Source organism: Varroa jacobsoni, unplaced genomic scaffold, assembly GCF_002532875.2.
Source record: "Varroa jacobsoni isolate VJ856 unplaced genomic scaffold, vjacob_1.0 scaffold_399, whole genome shotgun sequence".
Classification (NCBI taxonomy): domain Eukaryota; kingdom Metazoa; phylum Arthropoda; class Arachnida; order Mesostigmata; family Varroidae; genus Varroa; species Varroa jacobsoni.
Genome location: NW_019213301.1, coordinates 27524 through 42182, shown reverse-complemented (window position 1 = coordinate 42182; position 14659 = coordinate 27524). Strand labels below are relative to the sequence as shown.

Genomic DNA, 14659 nt, shown 5'->3' with positions numbered 1-14659 from the left:
CTATGCGAATTTTACGATAAGAAGTCTCTATTAAATTTCTGTATCTTGTGACTATTAGTAATTACCGAAGAGACAGGTGAGAACAGCCTGAACGAGTTTATCGCCTCTTGGTGAGTCTAGTTCTACCATTGAACACTATAGACACTTGACAAATAAGTGTAGACAAAAAAAAGAACTGGGTAATATCACGTTTTTTTCGCTCCTGCTATCAGCATTAGTTAGGTAGTTTTGTCATGTATCATCGCATAGTCGTTTCCTATATTTGTTGTATCGTATTTGCCTCCTTATGTAGTCGTTACGATGCCCTACTCGATTTAACATATCTGCACAAAATGTCAACTCACTATTTTCTTTCTAAAGGCATTCGTGTATGCATATGTAATCAATACATGTTGTTTTTTCATTGTTAATGTTTTCTTCGCTCTGTGTCGTTATGGTAACCATCTCCAAATATGCTTCAATTATCACTAAATAAATCACTGTATCTCAAGTAAATATCAACGTACTGTCCCCTGTTTATGTTAGTTGATTGTTTCTTAACGTTTCAATATGATGTTTTTGCTTTTACGCAATGTTGGTGACGGGCGCTGTTTATTGTTGATGACGTACGAAACAAATCAATGATCAGTTGTGATATAGGACGTTCAAGTAGGAAAAGGTCATAGGCGCATTCACAATGAGAAAAATGAATCGAACCCATTGTGTTCAACGTTAGTGATTACGTATGTAGTTCTATCTAGAAGGACAAATGATATTGGACAAGTGTTGCCCCATAACTACCGGAAGGTACTTACAGACGGAAAAAAAAATTTCTTGATGATAAATTTAACAAGAAATGATCACTTGCTCGGTCATTTCGTGACACGAGGTCCGGTGGAACTCCTTTCGCTGGACAACTTCTTGACAGCTTGTCTTACCTCAAACATTATTGAAATGGGCCTGCTGGTTAGCTGTCAATCGATATTAATTACCTAGATACATTGACAATATTCTTTAATGGTGCTTTTATTGAATAATTTCTCTTCTCGTCTATATTAATCTATTTTCTAAACGAACCTTCATCTGCTAGTCATTAACCGTTTCTTACCATTTTTGTTATTGTTCTAATCTGTATTAGTACTGTGCTCTTTGCCAAACCGGAGTTTCTCTCCAATTGCCACGTAATCCTCATAGTTCTGGTCTGACTCGGCCCTATCCAGGCTAAATAACATCCTCTACTCTCAACACTAGATGCTTTAGTAGGAAATCGTCGATTATTATACCTGCCATATTTTTGGAGGTCCAGTACATTGGTCCTTGCTTGAACGAGCCAATAACGTCCTGTCAAGCTGCATTTGGTGTGACGTATTTGTATCCCGCGGTGCTTGCTCTACCAGGCGGAACCCTGCCGAACAGGAAACCGGATCGCGCTTCCCGTAGCCAGGAAAGACTGCCCTCACAGACGCTTGAGGAGCAAGAGGAGATTCAACGGATGGACAGAGCTGATCGAATGGGTGATCAGCGAACTTTAAATCGTGAACGCGACCGACCGGATCGGGACCTAACCTCGCCAACGCCGGCTGATGGAGATCCACAGGGAAAGAACAAGGTGTGTATACTATCTGTAAACAGAGATACGAATATAAAATACTCCTCTAGATTAAAATTACTTAAGTAATAAGCACATGTGGGGATTGAGATTTTTTTTTTTTTTTGAACATTCAGAAAACCTAGGTCCTCAAACCCCGCTGATTATATCACCAGCGCTATATAGTATCAGCTAATCCCTCAAGAATTGCCATACGTTTAGAATACTCACAATATCAAAATACTTACGCAGCCAGCATGGTGTCTTAGCTATCATGACCGTTTGTTTATAGGTATTAAAATGGCGAGGCAATTTTTCAGTGCTGTTGTTACCTACATCTCGTCTGTATCTAACTCGTCAGGAAAGGGGTCAGTCAATTGAATTAGATGGACAAATGGGCTGTACACGGGCACATGTACTCAATGAGAAAATGATATGTAGCTTCTATCTAAACAGCACTGCCGCCTTACAATTTATAGACATTCATGCCAATGTCATTTGTGGTTCGTAAACAATGACAAGTAACAATTCGTTAACTGATCGACTATACACTCGGATGTAGCAGAAACGTTACCCTTGCCTCGCTTTCTTCGACTCATCTTCACGTTCGCTCGCTGTCTGCCAATACGAAAGTACAATATAGATCAGACAGATCAAGCGTGTCGTTCTATCAGGGAGTACGATTCGATATATTCTGTGAGGTCATGTAAAAGGACTGTGTTTTTATTAGCATATATCTGACTGGTTTTGTCGCGTATTCGTTGCATGCGCACAGAAACCTATTGGTGGGGTCGCCGTCATGCTCCCCATGGACTTGAAAGCTGCAGGCACCGGGGCCCATCGCAGGAGCCAGCCTGATGAGTCTCTCAGAAGGTCCCAGGTTGAAGACGTAAGTTCAGGTGGCCATGTTGGCTAGACGAAAAACAGCGAAAACTAAAAAAACAAGAAATACAACAATATGAGTAGCGAAAGTTGCGATCCTGACAGCATTTTTTTTGCCCAGCCACTACCCCTAAACTAGTCGTTTCTCTAATTTTATGATACTTACAACGTTAATATTAGAGTATGCCTTTCGTATTAACGCTTACTCCTTGTAAGACCTCATCAGCGAATGAGGCAATGTCGCGCGATCGGTGGGTGTACGCCAGCATCTGGGAATGCCTCCCGCGCTCACGAGCACCCAGTGGGAAACTTCAAGTGAACAGTGTTCACCCTTAGAGGATAACGCTATAGTCTCCTGCGTGACGTGCATCATTATTCTATATATACACAGAATGCCATAGAAGGCGCTGTGCTGTTGGAGGAAGTCTGTTGATTGCCAGTGGCACGTTTCTCACTATTATCAGCTATTAGTGTATCCGTCACTTACAATGGTACAGCCATTTTCACGTCATTGTATAATACACAGATAGCCATTTTAGGCTTTCTAAGTATCTTGTTGTTTTTTTACTGTTGACCAGCGCATCTCATTGTTGTTATTCAATTACATCGAATACAGCGTCCTAAGTAACTGTTTTCATTATAGTCGTACTGGTCACATTTTTCCCACTATCCAAACAAATTTACATTAGTTTATATCGTATTTTCTGTTCCCCTTTATCCCAGTATCCCGCTTCCGCCCCTCTCCACTCGGCTCCGTAGCATTGTTTTTACCAGCTTTTTAAATAGAACTAATTCGTATCTTCGTGACTTTCTTTCGTAATCAACTGATATTATATATAGACATGATGTCCTTGTTTTCCACACCCACATACAACATTTAACCAATAGGCTCATATATAATAACCTCTTATAATTACCCAGCCCAACTCACAGAATTCACACGCAGCCAAGCAACCTAGAGACATAATTCAAGCAGGAACTAATATTGCCAACGATGACATTGACTGAACTAATAGTTATTAATAAATTGATCAAAACGAAGTTAGCTCGAATAACAAACGGCCCAGTTTAGTTATAACGATAACTTATGCCATACGTTTCGTCGTGATGCGCAAACTTGAACATCATCGTAAACAGGCGTAAACGCACCCAAAAACACAGTAGGGTACGAACGGCTGTGGACGAAAGCCACGTGAATGGAGCTCTATGCATCGATTTATCGCCAGTTACGGGTAGATGGAGAATAAGCCTAGATGTAGTTTTTAAGGCGCTTCTTTACCCGTTTATAGTGTGACTTGATTGTGTTACAATGGAAGGATCAAGAGCGCGGGAAGTGTGTAGTCATTGGTTCTATCACACTGTAGTATAGGTAGCACCTACTAATGATATTAGGGACATGAGCAGGAAGATCATTAACTGTCGTTTCGAATGTGACGACGAAACAAAGAACTAAACGTCAACACCAAGTGAATCAAGGGTAAATGTTTAATAATGACGGTTATGGTAATGATAATAACAGTTTTACTAACAAATTGCTTGTGTTTTTTCCTTTCCCTAACCCCTTTGCATGATTCGCTTGCGCATGGCTCTGCCAAATGGCTTCCATCAACTCATTTTCATTTTTTGATACCACCGGAATACACGTTGAATGAAAAAAATGGCTAAAACATCATTTCTACAACTACTACTGTCAAACTTTCAAAAAAATATTCATCGAACATCAAAAAAACATAATGAACGATTACTACTATCCGCCAACTGGCGATATAATATCTTATATGTGCTGCATATTGTTGGACTGACTGACTGACTGACTGACTGACTGACTAACTAAAACATCGGAAAACCTCACGTCTTATCCGCATCATCATCATCACCGCCATTTTACATCCTGATGTGGCATGTGGGCGGGCATGTTGTTTTCGATTGGCGCAATCATCTTCCTTTTGTTCCGCTTCTTTCTCATTCGAACGACATCGGTGACTGGACACTCTCGTTGCCTGTTCTGTTTGCTAATCCCTTCCTGGCGCGATACAACGTTCGACATAAATTTCTTCCCCGTTAACTTGGGTGAATGGGTGGTCTATAATTTCACCGGCTGGTGGTCTGTGACCACCTGACCATGACCGGACCCCTCTTTGTTTGAGTTCCCCTCCGTGCCCGATCGCTCCAACGCTAAATCGCTCCAACGTTTTCTCGTGGTGCACTTGGGGGCGCATTACTCCCGTCTCGTTTTTTGTTGCCTATGGGCTGTATTCTCTGTGTGGTCTGTACAATCATATCACGGGCAAAATATAGGACGGTTCGGGAATCACCCTTACCAAATTGAAGAGGACTCCCCTGCGCGAAGACACTATGGGATCTTCCGTAGAAGACTCGGCAGAATACGTGTTGACACCGGACCGTCCTTCAGACCAGAGTTACAGAGAAAACGGAGGCGTTACACAGGCGGTAGCAATGTTCAGCCAGTCTGAAGCTAAACTCGATAATGTTGATACTGAGTTGAATAAGGGGGCCGGTTCGGCCACATCGGAAAGTTCATTCTTTGTTCAGAGGGTTCCGGGACGCGAACCTCCCGCGCATACAGTTTCCGTTGGTCCGGTCATGTTTGGTGCACGCAAAAAGGACAAGTCGGCCCAGCAACGGCCTCCTCTGCGGCATATTTTCTCAGAAGAGCACATCGCAACGGCACCTTTAAAGGGGCTAGCTGAACAAGAGGTAATTAAAAATGAGCTGGACAGATCCACCGAGCGAATGGACACACTTGAGGAGGAGCATTGCTCCGAATCGCTCACACACACGGCGGCAGCAACAGCACAAAACCGAAAGGAGAATCTAAGCAGTTTACACCTCTTAAAGGACGAGCACCCCGTAACAAGTACGCCGCGGCCGAGCGGTGGTGGGCCCAGGGTGCCTCCACAGCCCGAGCGGACCTCAAGTCCAATCCAGGGCGGACCTGGTAGGGTCGGAGCGTCGGTCAGGCAAGGAGGCTTCCTTAGGCAAACCACGCCGTACACGAAGGAGTACATGTACGAGGTTAAGCCCGAGGAACTACGCGAACAGCGCACAAAGTCCCCGCTGGGCTTCACCTACACCGAGGCAGGAAGGGAACGAACTACACCGCCTGGATCGTTAGACGCGGATAGCGGCAAAGTCGAGAAAGGTCTCGCTTTTACCTACTCGCCGAGCGGCGCACCAACGAAATCGATTCTCAAACAGCCGACATTTGTCCACGACCGATCGTCGTCAAGTCTCAATGACTCGATGTCGATGTCGAGAAGTTTCGGATCAACACCTCCGACATCTCCGACGAAAGCGCAAGCAGCAGCACAGGCGGGCGACCTCTACTCACGACCGACCGCCGCCCCTAGGACCGTGCCTTCCTCCAGATTGTCGGCGGGCATTACCCTTGGCAGTAAGCCGCCCGTCGCCCAAAAACCTTTGGGGGTTTCATCAAAGGGTGGACGTGGCAGCAGCGGGGCGATGACGCCTTCGTCTCAAAGGGACATCGACTCCAGCAGCGGCGACGAGGACGAGAGCACCGACGAGTCGCTCGATGAGTACCGCCAGGAACGTCCGCCTAGTTCAGCCGGCGTTGTAAGCGGCAGGTCCACGCTAGACACAAGCGCCGATTCTGGGCGCAAAGTGTCGATCACCAACCCGCCGGTCACCTCGACCCGGACGTATAGGACAGAACGTGACAGTAGCAGTGACGCGCGAGGTGGTAGTATGCAGCCGCAAGAGGAGTATTACGCTACGCCAAAATCCGCTGTCGTGAAGAGCTATGAGGGACCGGCAAAGCGAAGTGTCACCACCCCCGTGTCCTCCGACCGAAGCTTCGATCGCAGTTTCGACTCCGGCGCCGGCGGAAAGGTGACAATTACTAGCTCTTCCAGCACGCACCGCTCCGCGTACGGACAGCCTGCATCGTACAAGGTGCTTATCTTTTCTTTCTTTCTTTCTTTGTTTTAGTTCTTTTAGTTTTTAAGTGTTATTCTCGATTCCTTTGTTTTTATTTGATTAATTGTTCATTTGTTTGATCGCTGGCTGTTTGTTTGCATAGCTGGCTCTTGCTTTCGCCAGCATCGATAAGCGTATGCACGTGTTTGATACAGCCCATTTAGATAATTCCCGTGCAACTCTATGATTGAAAATGATTATTATGAATTATTTTTTCATTTATTCCATTCGTTTTTGATTTACTGTGCGAAACACATCTGCACTTGCCTAATTGACTCTTATACAATTACTATGAACATTGTTGTTTCTTCAATCTACGCCTGTACTTATGCTTGAAAAAGCGACAGAAGTTAACACATACGAGTTGATCAGTATGGATACCGTTATTTTAGTATGTACCATAGCGAAGAAATTCGTTTGCACGATCATAGGGCCTAGTATGTGACAAAAAGTAGGAGTCAAATTGTGCTTTGTATTGTACGCTATGTGTAATAGGCAGCATGCGGCTCCTTTCGAACGGCATGCTGCTAAGGAAGTACAAATCGTACAGCTACCTCGTCTGCCCTCGAGTTGCTAGAGTTGTGTTTTGCTCGGCCTTTGCTGTTTGGTTCCGTCGATTGAGACAGTTGACGTTGTATTTTGTTTTTTTTTTGACGTTTGTTTTTCATATGGTTAACAGAGCTGATATATCTATGGCACGCATCTTGTAAAAGTATAGGGACTTGTAGATATAGGACTGTATAGGGACTATAAGTTGGTAAGCTGTTCAGTAGTAGTAGTTGTGGTAAATTAGTCGAACTGCATTGCCAAGCCATCTTGCTAAATAGTCGACAACAGCGCATAACGGTAATGTGGTAATAGTAGCAGAAGAGACAGGAGCATAGGCACGCGCTAATTATAAGCTGGCCGGCTAGGGCCGAACTGATCGGCCTTGAGTAGTTAGTGTATAACTACGATACGAACGATAATCAAGAGTAGCTGCTGTCGGCAACTTTCGTGAGTTGCTAGCTTTGTAGATGGGATGAAGCTACGGTGATGATGTCTGTGGAACACCACGTCCAGGGCCGCAGTATTTATTGTTGTACCGACTTCCTAGACTCGTCAGTTATTCAGGCTGGATTTGTTTAGAGACCGGTTTTGAAGCCGGACTAAATGTGTTTGTCCCAGTACATATCGGCCTCAAGTACTTCACAGTGAAGTTTTTCTTTTAGCGTTATCAGTCTACGAAGCTTTCTCCGCGGCTCTTCTAACCAAATATCAATTACACCGCTACGTTGGAGCTTTTGCCCGACTCTGCTTCCCAATCACTCTAACACGCTGTCATGCCAACTCGTAAATACTTCATCGTAAGTCATAATATAACAGACTTAATACTCAGGTATTCAAGAGGTTGCAGCCCGTTGACATATACGTGTACAAATTTATAGTACAGTGGATCCTGTACGTGATTTTTCAACAAAGATCATGTTCCTCTAATCGGTGTTACTGATGGACGCCGGTACCGCTATTGTCCAATCTGGCGCAGCCAATCAATGAGTGACAGCTCGGGCGTTCGATATTCAGCCACCTTTATTGTTTGCGATCCTTTTCTACCGCGTGATTCTAGCTGCAGGCCGCAATATTCACGTAGTGTTCCTGTTCCGTTTATCTGTGTGTCATTTCCAATCGATGCACTTGGAACCTTAGTCAGCCTTGATTGGTAAAGTAATGCTCGGTTAATTCGTTGATCTTCTGACTGACCTGCCTCATCATTGACCTAATCAGACCTGATCCTGCTGTTGAGCCCTGGTCGTTGAGTTAATGATTTTGTGTGAGTGTGTGTGGGTGTGTGTGTGTGTATGCGTGTGTAAAATTGTGAGATCGTGCGAGAGTTGAGAATGAGTTGATATGCACTAACACGCAAGCGCGCCACCCCACCCCCAGCACCGACAGGACTCGAAGGACAAATCCAGTGCAGGCGCTGATACTGTGGATTCCGGCTCTAGCCCAACCAAGGACAAGGACACGGGTAAAGGGACCGCATCGCCTTCGGGATCGCTTGGAAGACAACATGAACAACAGCAGAAATCGTCCTCGATGTCGTTCGACAAAGATACACAGGTACATTTGGTAACCAAAACGAAATTATCTTGCTTATATCCGGAACAATCTCACTTGTCAGTAACATTATAAATAGGCGTAACATGTAACACAATATATAGGCATGCGTCTGTTATGTACCAATACTGTAAATTAATATGCATGGGTGGACAATTGCAGTATTATACATCGTTCCCTGGACGAGTAGATTCCTCAGCTGGCTCTGCCCCAAGCCCCCACAAATCCTCTGGAGGCCGGGATAGCGATCAGTTGTCTGGCGTCACGGGGGATAGTCAGAGTCCTCCACCCCAGGTTACCTCTTCAGGAGGGCTAGTGTATGACGAACGAAGTGGCGAGTACACTCGCTACTCCACTACGACGCAGCAGCAACAGCAAACGCTTGTCACAGAACACATTGCCTCAACCGGACGGGTTATGGCGGTTCCCGTCGACCAGCTGCCGGTATGTTATATTACCCTCCTCCAAGCGTCCCAATGCAACATTAACTGATGATAAAATATCGACCTGTTTAAATAATTCTATAGTCGAGATGTTATGGGTAGTTATAAACATGCGTAATACTTAATGCCGTTTGTGTATGCGCTATCTGTCCTACAGACGTTCGGCGTATTTTAGTTAACCGTGAAACTAATATAAAATTTCCCCTTCGTCTTCATTTCTGTATTTTATCGTCGCAGCAAACAATTGTTAAAACCGAGACAATGAAGTACGATGGCAGCAATACAACTGGAAATTCATCTGGAACAGCGGGAGGTTCGCTAATTACTAAAACTGTGCCAGTAGTCTCGACGGAGACCCGAAAAGTGGCCTACTCGGTGGATCCTTTGGGGGAGGACGGGTTGCCGTCGGGTGGTCAGTACTCTACCACAAAGGTGACTACCCAGCATGTGCCACCCCATGACATCTCCGTCGAACAAGAAGGCGAGGTAGGTGACCAATTAAACAGCCACTACAATACTGAATGCATATATATGTAAAGAGGAAACGCCTATCTATCTGGTAGCGGGCTTATGCTTATTTATTTGTTCTGTCTATTATTATTATACAGGTTATTTCACAGCAGACGATTTCTTCGAAGACGCGCACAGTAGAAACGGTGACGTACAAGATGGAACGGGACGGAGTGGTCGAAACACGGGTCGAGCAAAAAATTACAATTCAGAGTGACGGAGATCCTATCGATCACGATAAAGCACTTGCCGAGGCTATTCAGGAGGCAACAATGATGAACCCTGATCTCAAGGTAAATTCAATTTGTTTGTTTTGATATACGCCTAATGGCTGATTAGTTATAGGTCTAAGAGTCTAAGAGGCCCTGTTCGATGAGTTTATAGATTACCTATTCTGGAATAAAAGTTGATCCTTTTTTCAAAGAGTTTTTGTCCCTGATATTCTGCGCTGTTTGATATTATAGTTTATCTCTCCGTTGGTCATGGCGGCACACTAATATGGCACGGGGACTCTTTTTTTTCGGTTCCTGCTCTCCTTTCTTAAAAAAGGTGGAGAAGATCGAAATACAGCAACAAGGTGGCAACTGATGAGCTGGAGGCGGATTAGTGGATGACAACATCGTGGCACTGATAACGAAGGACAAAGTGGATGAATAGTAAAGCAAAAGAAGCCAGAAATCCGCAACCCCATCGGAGGTCCCTAATCGATTATCTCGCCTTGGCTCGATCATCCCTGACGACGACAAGCTTCCGATGTTTAGCGCCCAAATATATATATATGAAAATTATTAATATATGAATGACCTTACCTATCGTCGACAGCATCAGCGCCCAAACAAACACATTAACAGAATGTGTTCAACGATATCGGTGGTAAAATCTTCAGTAAGCAGGCCACTAACAGTATCCATAAAGTCGCGCACTCCGATGCAGGCCTATGACAGAGTGTGCGTATGTGTATTCCAAAATTCGTATTCTAGGGATATTGTTACGGGTTTGCGTTCTATCGATAATATTAATTATAACAACAATAATAGTTCACCCGTTCGTATATTCTTGTTGATTCCTTAGTTTCTTGCCATTGCGGCTATCGATGGGAACTGGACGAAACGTTGAGGGACCCAGCAACTGCCTAGTCAACCCATAATGTACAAATGACAAAGATGACGTATGGGTTTTAGGGCCAGGTGAGAAGATTTCAGAAAAGTCTAACTGCTGTTATCGGTCAAAACGATAGATAAAGCAAGCATTACTTTGCAAAGAATAGCTGCGATACCTTAAGGTCTGTCGAAACTTCTAACGCACATACGTACAATATGAGAATCTGATAATAATTATAACACTGGAGTTATTATGGACGAACATGTCACTAAAATGATATTCTCTTACGATCTTCATGAGATAGGTTTGAGGCATGCCACTCATCCACAGCCTTCACTATGGCAACGTCGAAAGCGTTGCCATAGTGAAGGCTGTTGAAGCGAAAGTTGGTAACAGTAAACATGAGCTCAATGTAATAGTTCTACATTTAACAGCAGAGGCTTGTCGGAGCGGTCAGGGGTAGATAAATGCCTACACAGTGTCAAACAGCACTAACAAGTAAATAAACTAAAAGCGATCCTGAAAGCGCTCGCAGACCAGTGGTTGAGGTACAAGGAGCTCTGATCTTCTCGTATCCTACCGATCTATCCTGCGCGTGCGCCGATGATTTGCCCCAGTATTTACGCTTACTAGCGTGTGCAAGTGGGCCGCAATAGACAAAACGATTTGATATAGACGAACATTTGCACCGACCCAAGAACAGATCCACTCGGTGCCGACAACAGACCTTATCGCTGTCTCAACCTATATACGCCAATTTTGCCGTCTATCGTGACAAATGCCACATAAGCTGGATAGAGCATTTAAGCGCGTATGTATGCTTTGTCTGAGCACGCTTATAAAACGGGCTCGAATATTCAGGAAAAAACAGGTCGGCGAGTATCTACGTTTGACAAAGTAGCATAACATTACTACCGGTGCGATACGAAAGCAAATATTACTCTGTATATCCTTTTAGGTGTACAGTAACGTATCTTATTTTTTAGGTTGGGTTTAGTGTCTGTGCTTCAATCAGTACAAGCTGGACGATTCAACATGCTGATAAAGCCGTTCAGAAGGTTGCCGAAATGGCTACGAGCTGAAAATAGTTTTCACAAAATTAGGATCAGAAAACATGGATAAATAGGTAGAATTTGAGCTGACATAGGGGCAGTTTCCCGCCTCTTCTCAGATAGAGAACTGAGTTTTGTTGTCGATTACTTATTATATAAGGTGTATGAATATCAGGCGTTCATACTTTCATCTGGTAGACCTGCTAAACGTACACACTTTATTGCCTGACTTTTGAAGCTACCTAGAAATAAAGGTGAACGAGTATCGCCCGAATTATATGTATGTAAAAGTGCAATTGTGCCCGGTATGATTATGCATAGAATTCAATGGACAATAGAGTATGGCCAGGTCGAGCGAAGTGAGACTTTCCGTGACGCTACTCCAGTCTAAGATCATTTGCCCCGGCATCATAATTATTATACAATACAATATTCGTGTGGCGACAAAAGCAGATACGTTTTATCATCATCATACGTTGGACGCATGTGGACGACTGCACATCAGATCATTTACTTGCGTTTGTCATCAGGCCTGTCGTGATTCAGAAGACTTTTTGAAGCAACTCATAGTTACCGATTGAGAATGAAACTCTCCGTATGCATACGTGTATGTAGAAGTGGATACATGCAGTCGAGCATTCACTATAGGTAGAAACGAAGGCATATGACAAATAAGCCAACTCAGATTGAGGCATAAGACTGTTTGTATGAATACATTAACGATACAACAAAGAATCGGATACACTATTCTGAATAGAGACGGTGTTTGTGTGTACATTGCTAAAGCCTACGCTCGGAGTCCACGTTATGGACCAAGCGTCCAATTGAACAGGAGCCTTTGCACGCATCCATAGCCACAGTTAATAAAACGACATAATGAAAAGAATAATAAGACATTATACTGACCGTTATATAAAAAAAAATAGTCAGCTTTCGAGCTAGACAGATGTGACAAGGAATAGATATGATAATTTCTTCCATCTCGTCGTCTGCCACACATATGCATATATACAATTAAAAAAATGTGGTAGACGGACAAATAAACAGGGCAAGGAGGGACGGGCAAAAATTGTACGAAATGACCTGCGCGTCATGCAGGATATACGGCACGTACGCATGAGATACACGGCGCAGACCGTTTCACTTGCTACCAAGTAGGAGCGGCGAGTTTTTGAGTATGTGGACAACTTTTCATGGCAGACTTTCGCCCACAGCGAACGAAAATAACCAACGAGCTGAGCTGAGGTCACGCTCGAACACTGATTGAACAGACGGACAAGAACAGATGTATGTAGATGACTAACAAGTATATTATATAATAATATGGCGTCGTGGAAGTGTCGCGCGGCGAGAAAAACACAAAAATAATAAATCCTATAGTAAGCCAAAATATGTAAGGCAAAACAGAGGGACATAATATACACACGAGTCAGTTTGAGCAATGGAATCGCACGGTTGCGGAAGCAGAGCATAGGTGACATTGATTCTGATATTAAAAGAGAGAAAAAATAGACACTCAGAAAATATAAAACACAATGAATATGGCGGGCGTATTATACTATTTACGTGGGTCATATGATTTTGTAATCGGAATCACCACTTTACCGGCGGAATAACTGTTTGCTTTTAATTGTCGAATACACTTCATATCTCCCTCGATATTTACGTATCTTTTCTCTTCCAATATTTTACTATGGTTTTCTCGTTCAATCTGTTTGTGTGGCGCGTGTCAGGCTGTCCTTCTGTCCGCGAGCGAGAGCACCAAAATGACCGAGAGTTAAGCCTTTTTTTCCGCTAGAACGAACAACATACTTATGCAGCTGCCATAAAAAGTTCGACTATTAGAGATAGCGTAATAGGACAGGCAGAAGAGCGTAAAAACAAAAAAAATCCCCATGGAATCATCACAGACACGACAGAAAAACGCTAATCATCTTTATTCTAAAACATATTATGATTTTGACAGTATAATCATAGAAACCTTTTACCAATGAGACAATATTCATGGAAAAGGTAAAAAATAATAACATACTATGGATAGTAACGATAATGGTATTATCATGTTTATACGGTCATCTCAGTAGATTAACACGTTTTTTTGCATTCGACAATGGAGCTTCGTTTGGAAACGACAATTACTGCCATAATAATAATAATAATTTGTCTTGTTATTGCCGTGCTAAATATAACAGGATTTTTCTTTCTTTTTTTTTAACCATTCGTTTTTTATACCTTTTTATACAATCTCTACCTACAACGATGTGACGCGATTTAAGAAACATAACTATATATTTATCGAAAGTGTGTACGTCTCTATGCAAAAAATGATTAAGTAAATACGGCTTTTTCTCTTAAGATTTTTGTCTTAAATAGTCGTAGTAGCGATAATTGTAGCAAAGGCAAACAAAAAAAAATTCACATATTTACAATATTTTTTGTTTTTGGACGGTTAGCGTTTTTACTAAATAATTTAAGAACCAGAAAGATTATTTTCCACCAATCTCTTTTGTATAGTACTTCAGGTCCGAGGATATCTCTGAAGCAAAGCTGAAGAATCAATAACGCTTAAAATAATGACCAAGAAAAATTTTTACAAGAAAAAAAGTAGTTGTGTAATAATTAATAACATTTTAATAATCGTCAGTAGCATCTTGAGCTTCAATAAAGAGCCCTCCGGTTTTATGATACTTGCTGACAAGGACAAAAGGTGTCTTTGAGATGCTGGCTAACGTTTGCGTCACATGAGATTGGTGGTCTAGAACTCCGGGAAAAAAGTCAGACAAGTCTTATTTTTCAGGAAAGGCCGGGAAGAAAACGATTAACTTCATGGTATTAGGTTAATTTAAAAGTAAGGTCAATTGATCAGCTCACCTTAAACGGTGCTAATCTCTATCAAAGATTAATCTCCTCTAAGAAAATTGTATTTTTAGTTTGCCTGGCCTTTCTCGCCCGTTCGTACGCCAGATGGGATTTTTGGCGCACGAAGGAAATATCCATGGATGCGGTCGGCAGATAGATGATCCATTTTCATGATTCCTGATTTTTCT

General features: G+C 43.0%; 1 protein-coding gene across 6 annotated transcripts in view; it reads left to right on the top strand.

The window, feature by feature from the left end:
* cora (erythrocyte membrane protein band 4.1 like coracle) overlaps window positions 1-13967 on the top strand; it is a 65937-nt gene extending 51970 nt beyond the window's left edge. For 3 of the 6 annotated variants that reach the window (XM_086968144.1, XM_022832581.2, XM_022832579.2), the window contains 9 exons: window positions 1377-1588; window positions 2343-2456; window positions 4748-5167; window positions 5309-6385; window positions 8333-8509; window positions 8669-8950; window positions 9187-9435; window positions 9558-9752; window positions 10009-13967. In XM_086968144.1, the coding sequence (XP_086824270.1) occupies window positions 1377-1588; window positions 2343-2456; window positions 4748-5167; window positions 5309-6385; window positions 8333-8509; window positions 8669-8950; window positions 9187-9435; window positions 9558-9752; window positions 10009-10047 (2765 nt within the window). In that variant the 3' untranslated portion in view covers window positions 10048-13967. The remainder of the gene's footprint in view (window positions 1-1376; window positions 1589-2342; window positions 2457-4747; window positions 5168-5308; window positions 6386-8332; window positions 8510-8668; window positions 8951-9186; window positions 9436-9557; window positions 9753-10008) is intronic. The other 3 variants (XM_022832582.2, XM_022832580.2, XM_022832583.2) reach the window with 3 other exon arrangements.
* Window positions 13968-14659: the final 692 nt, after the last annotated feature.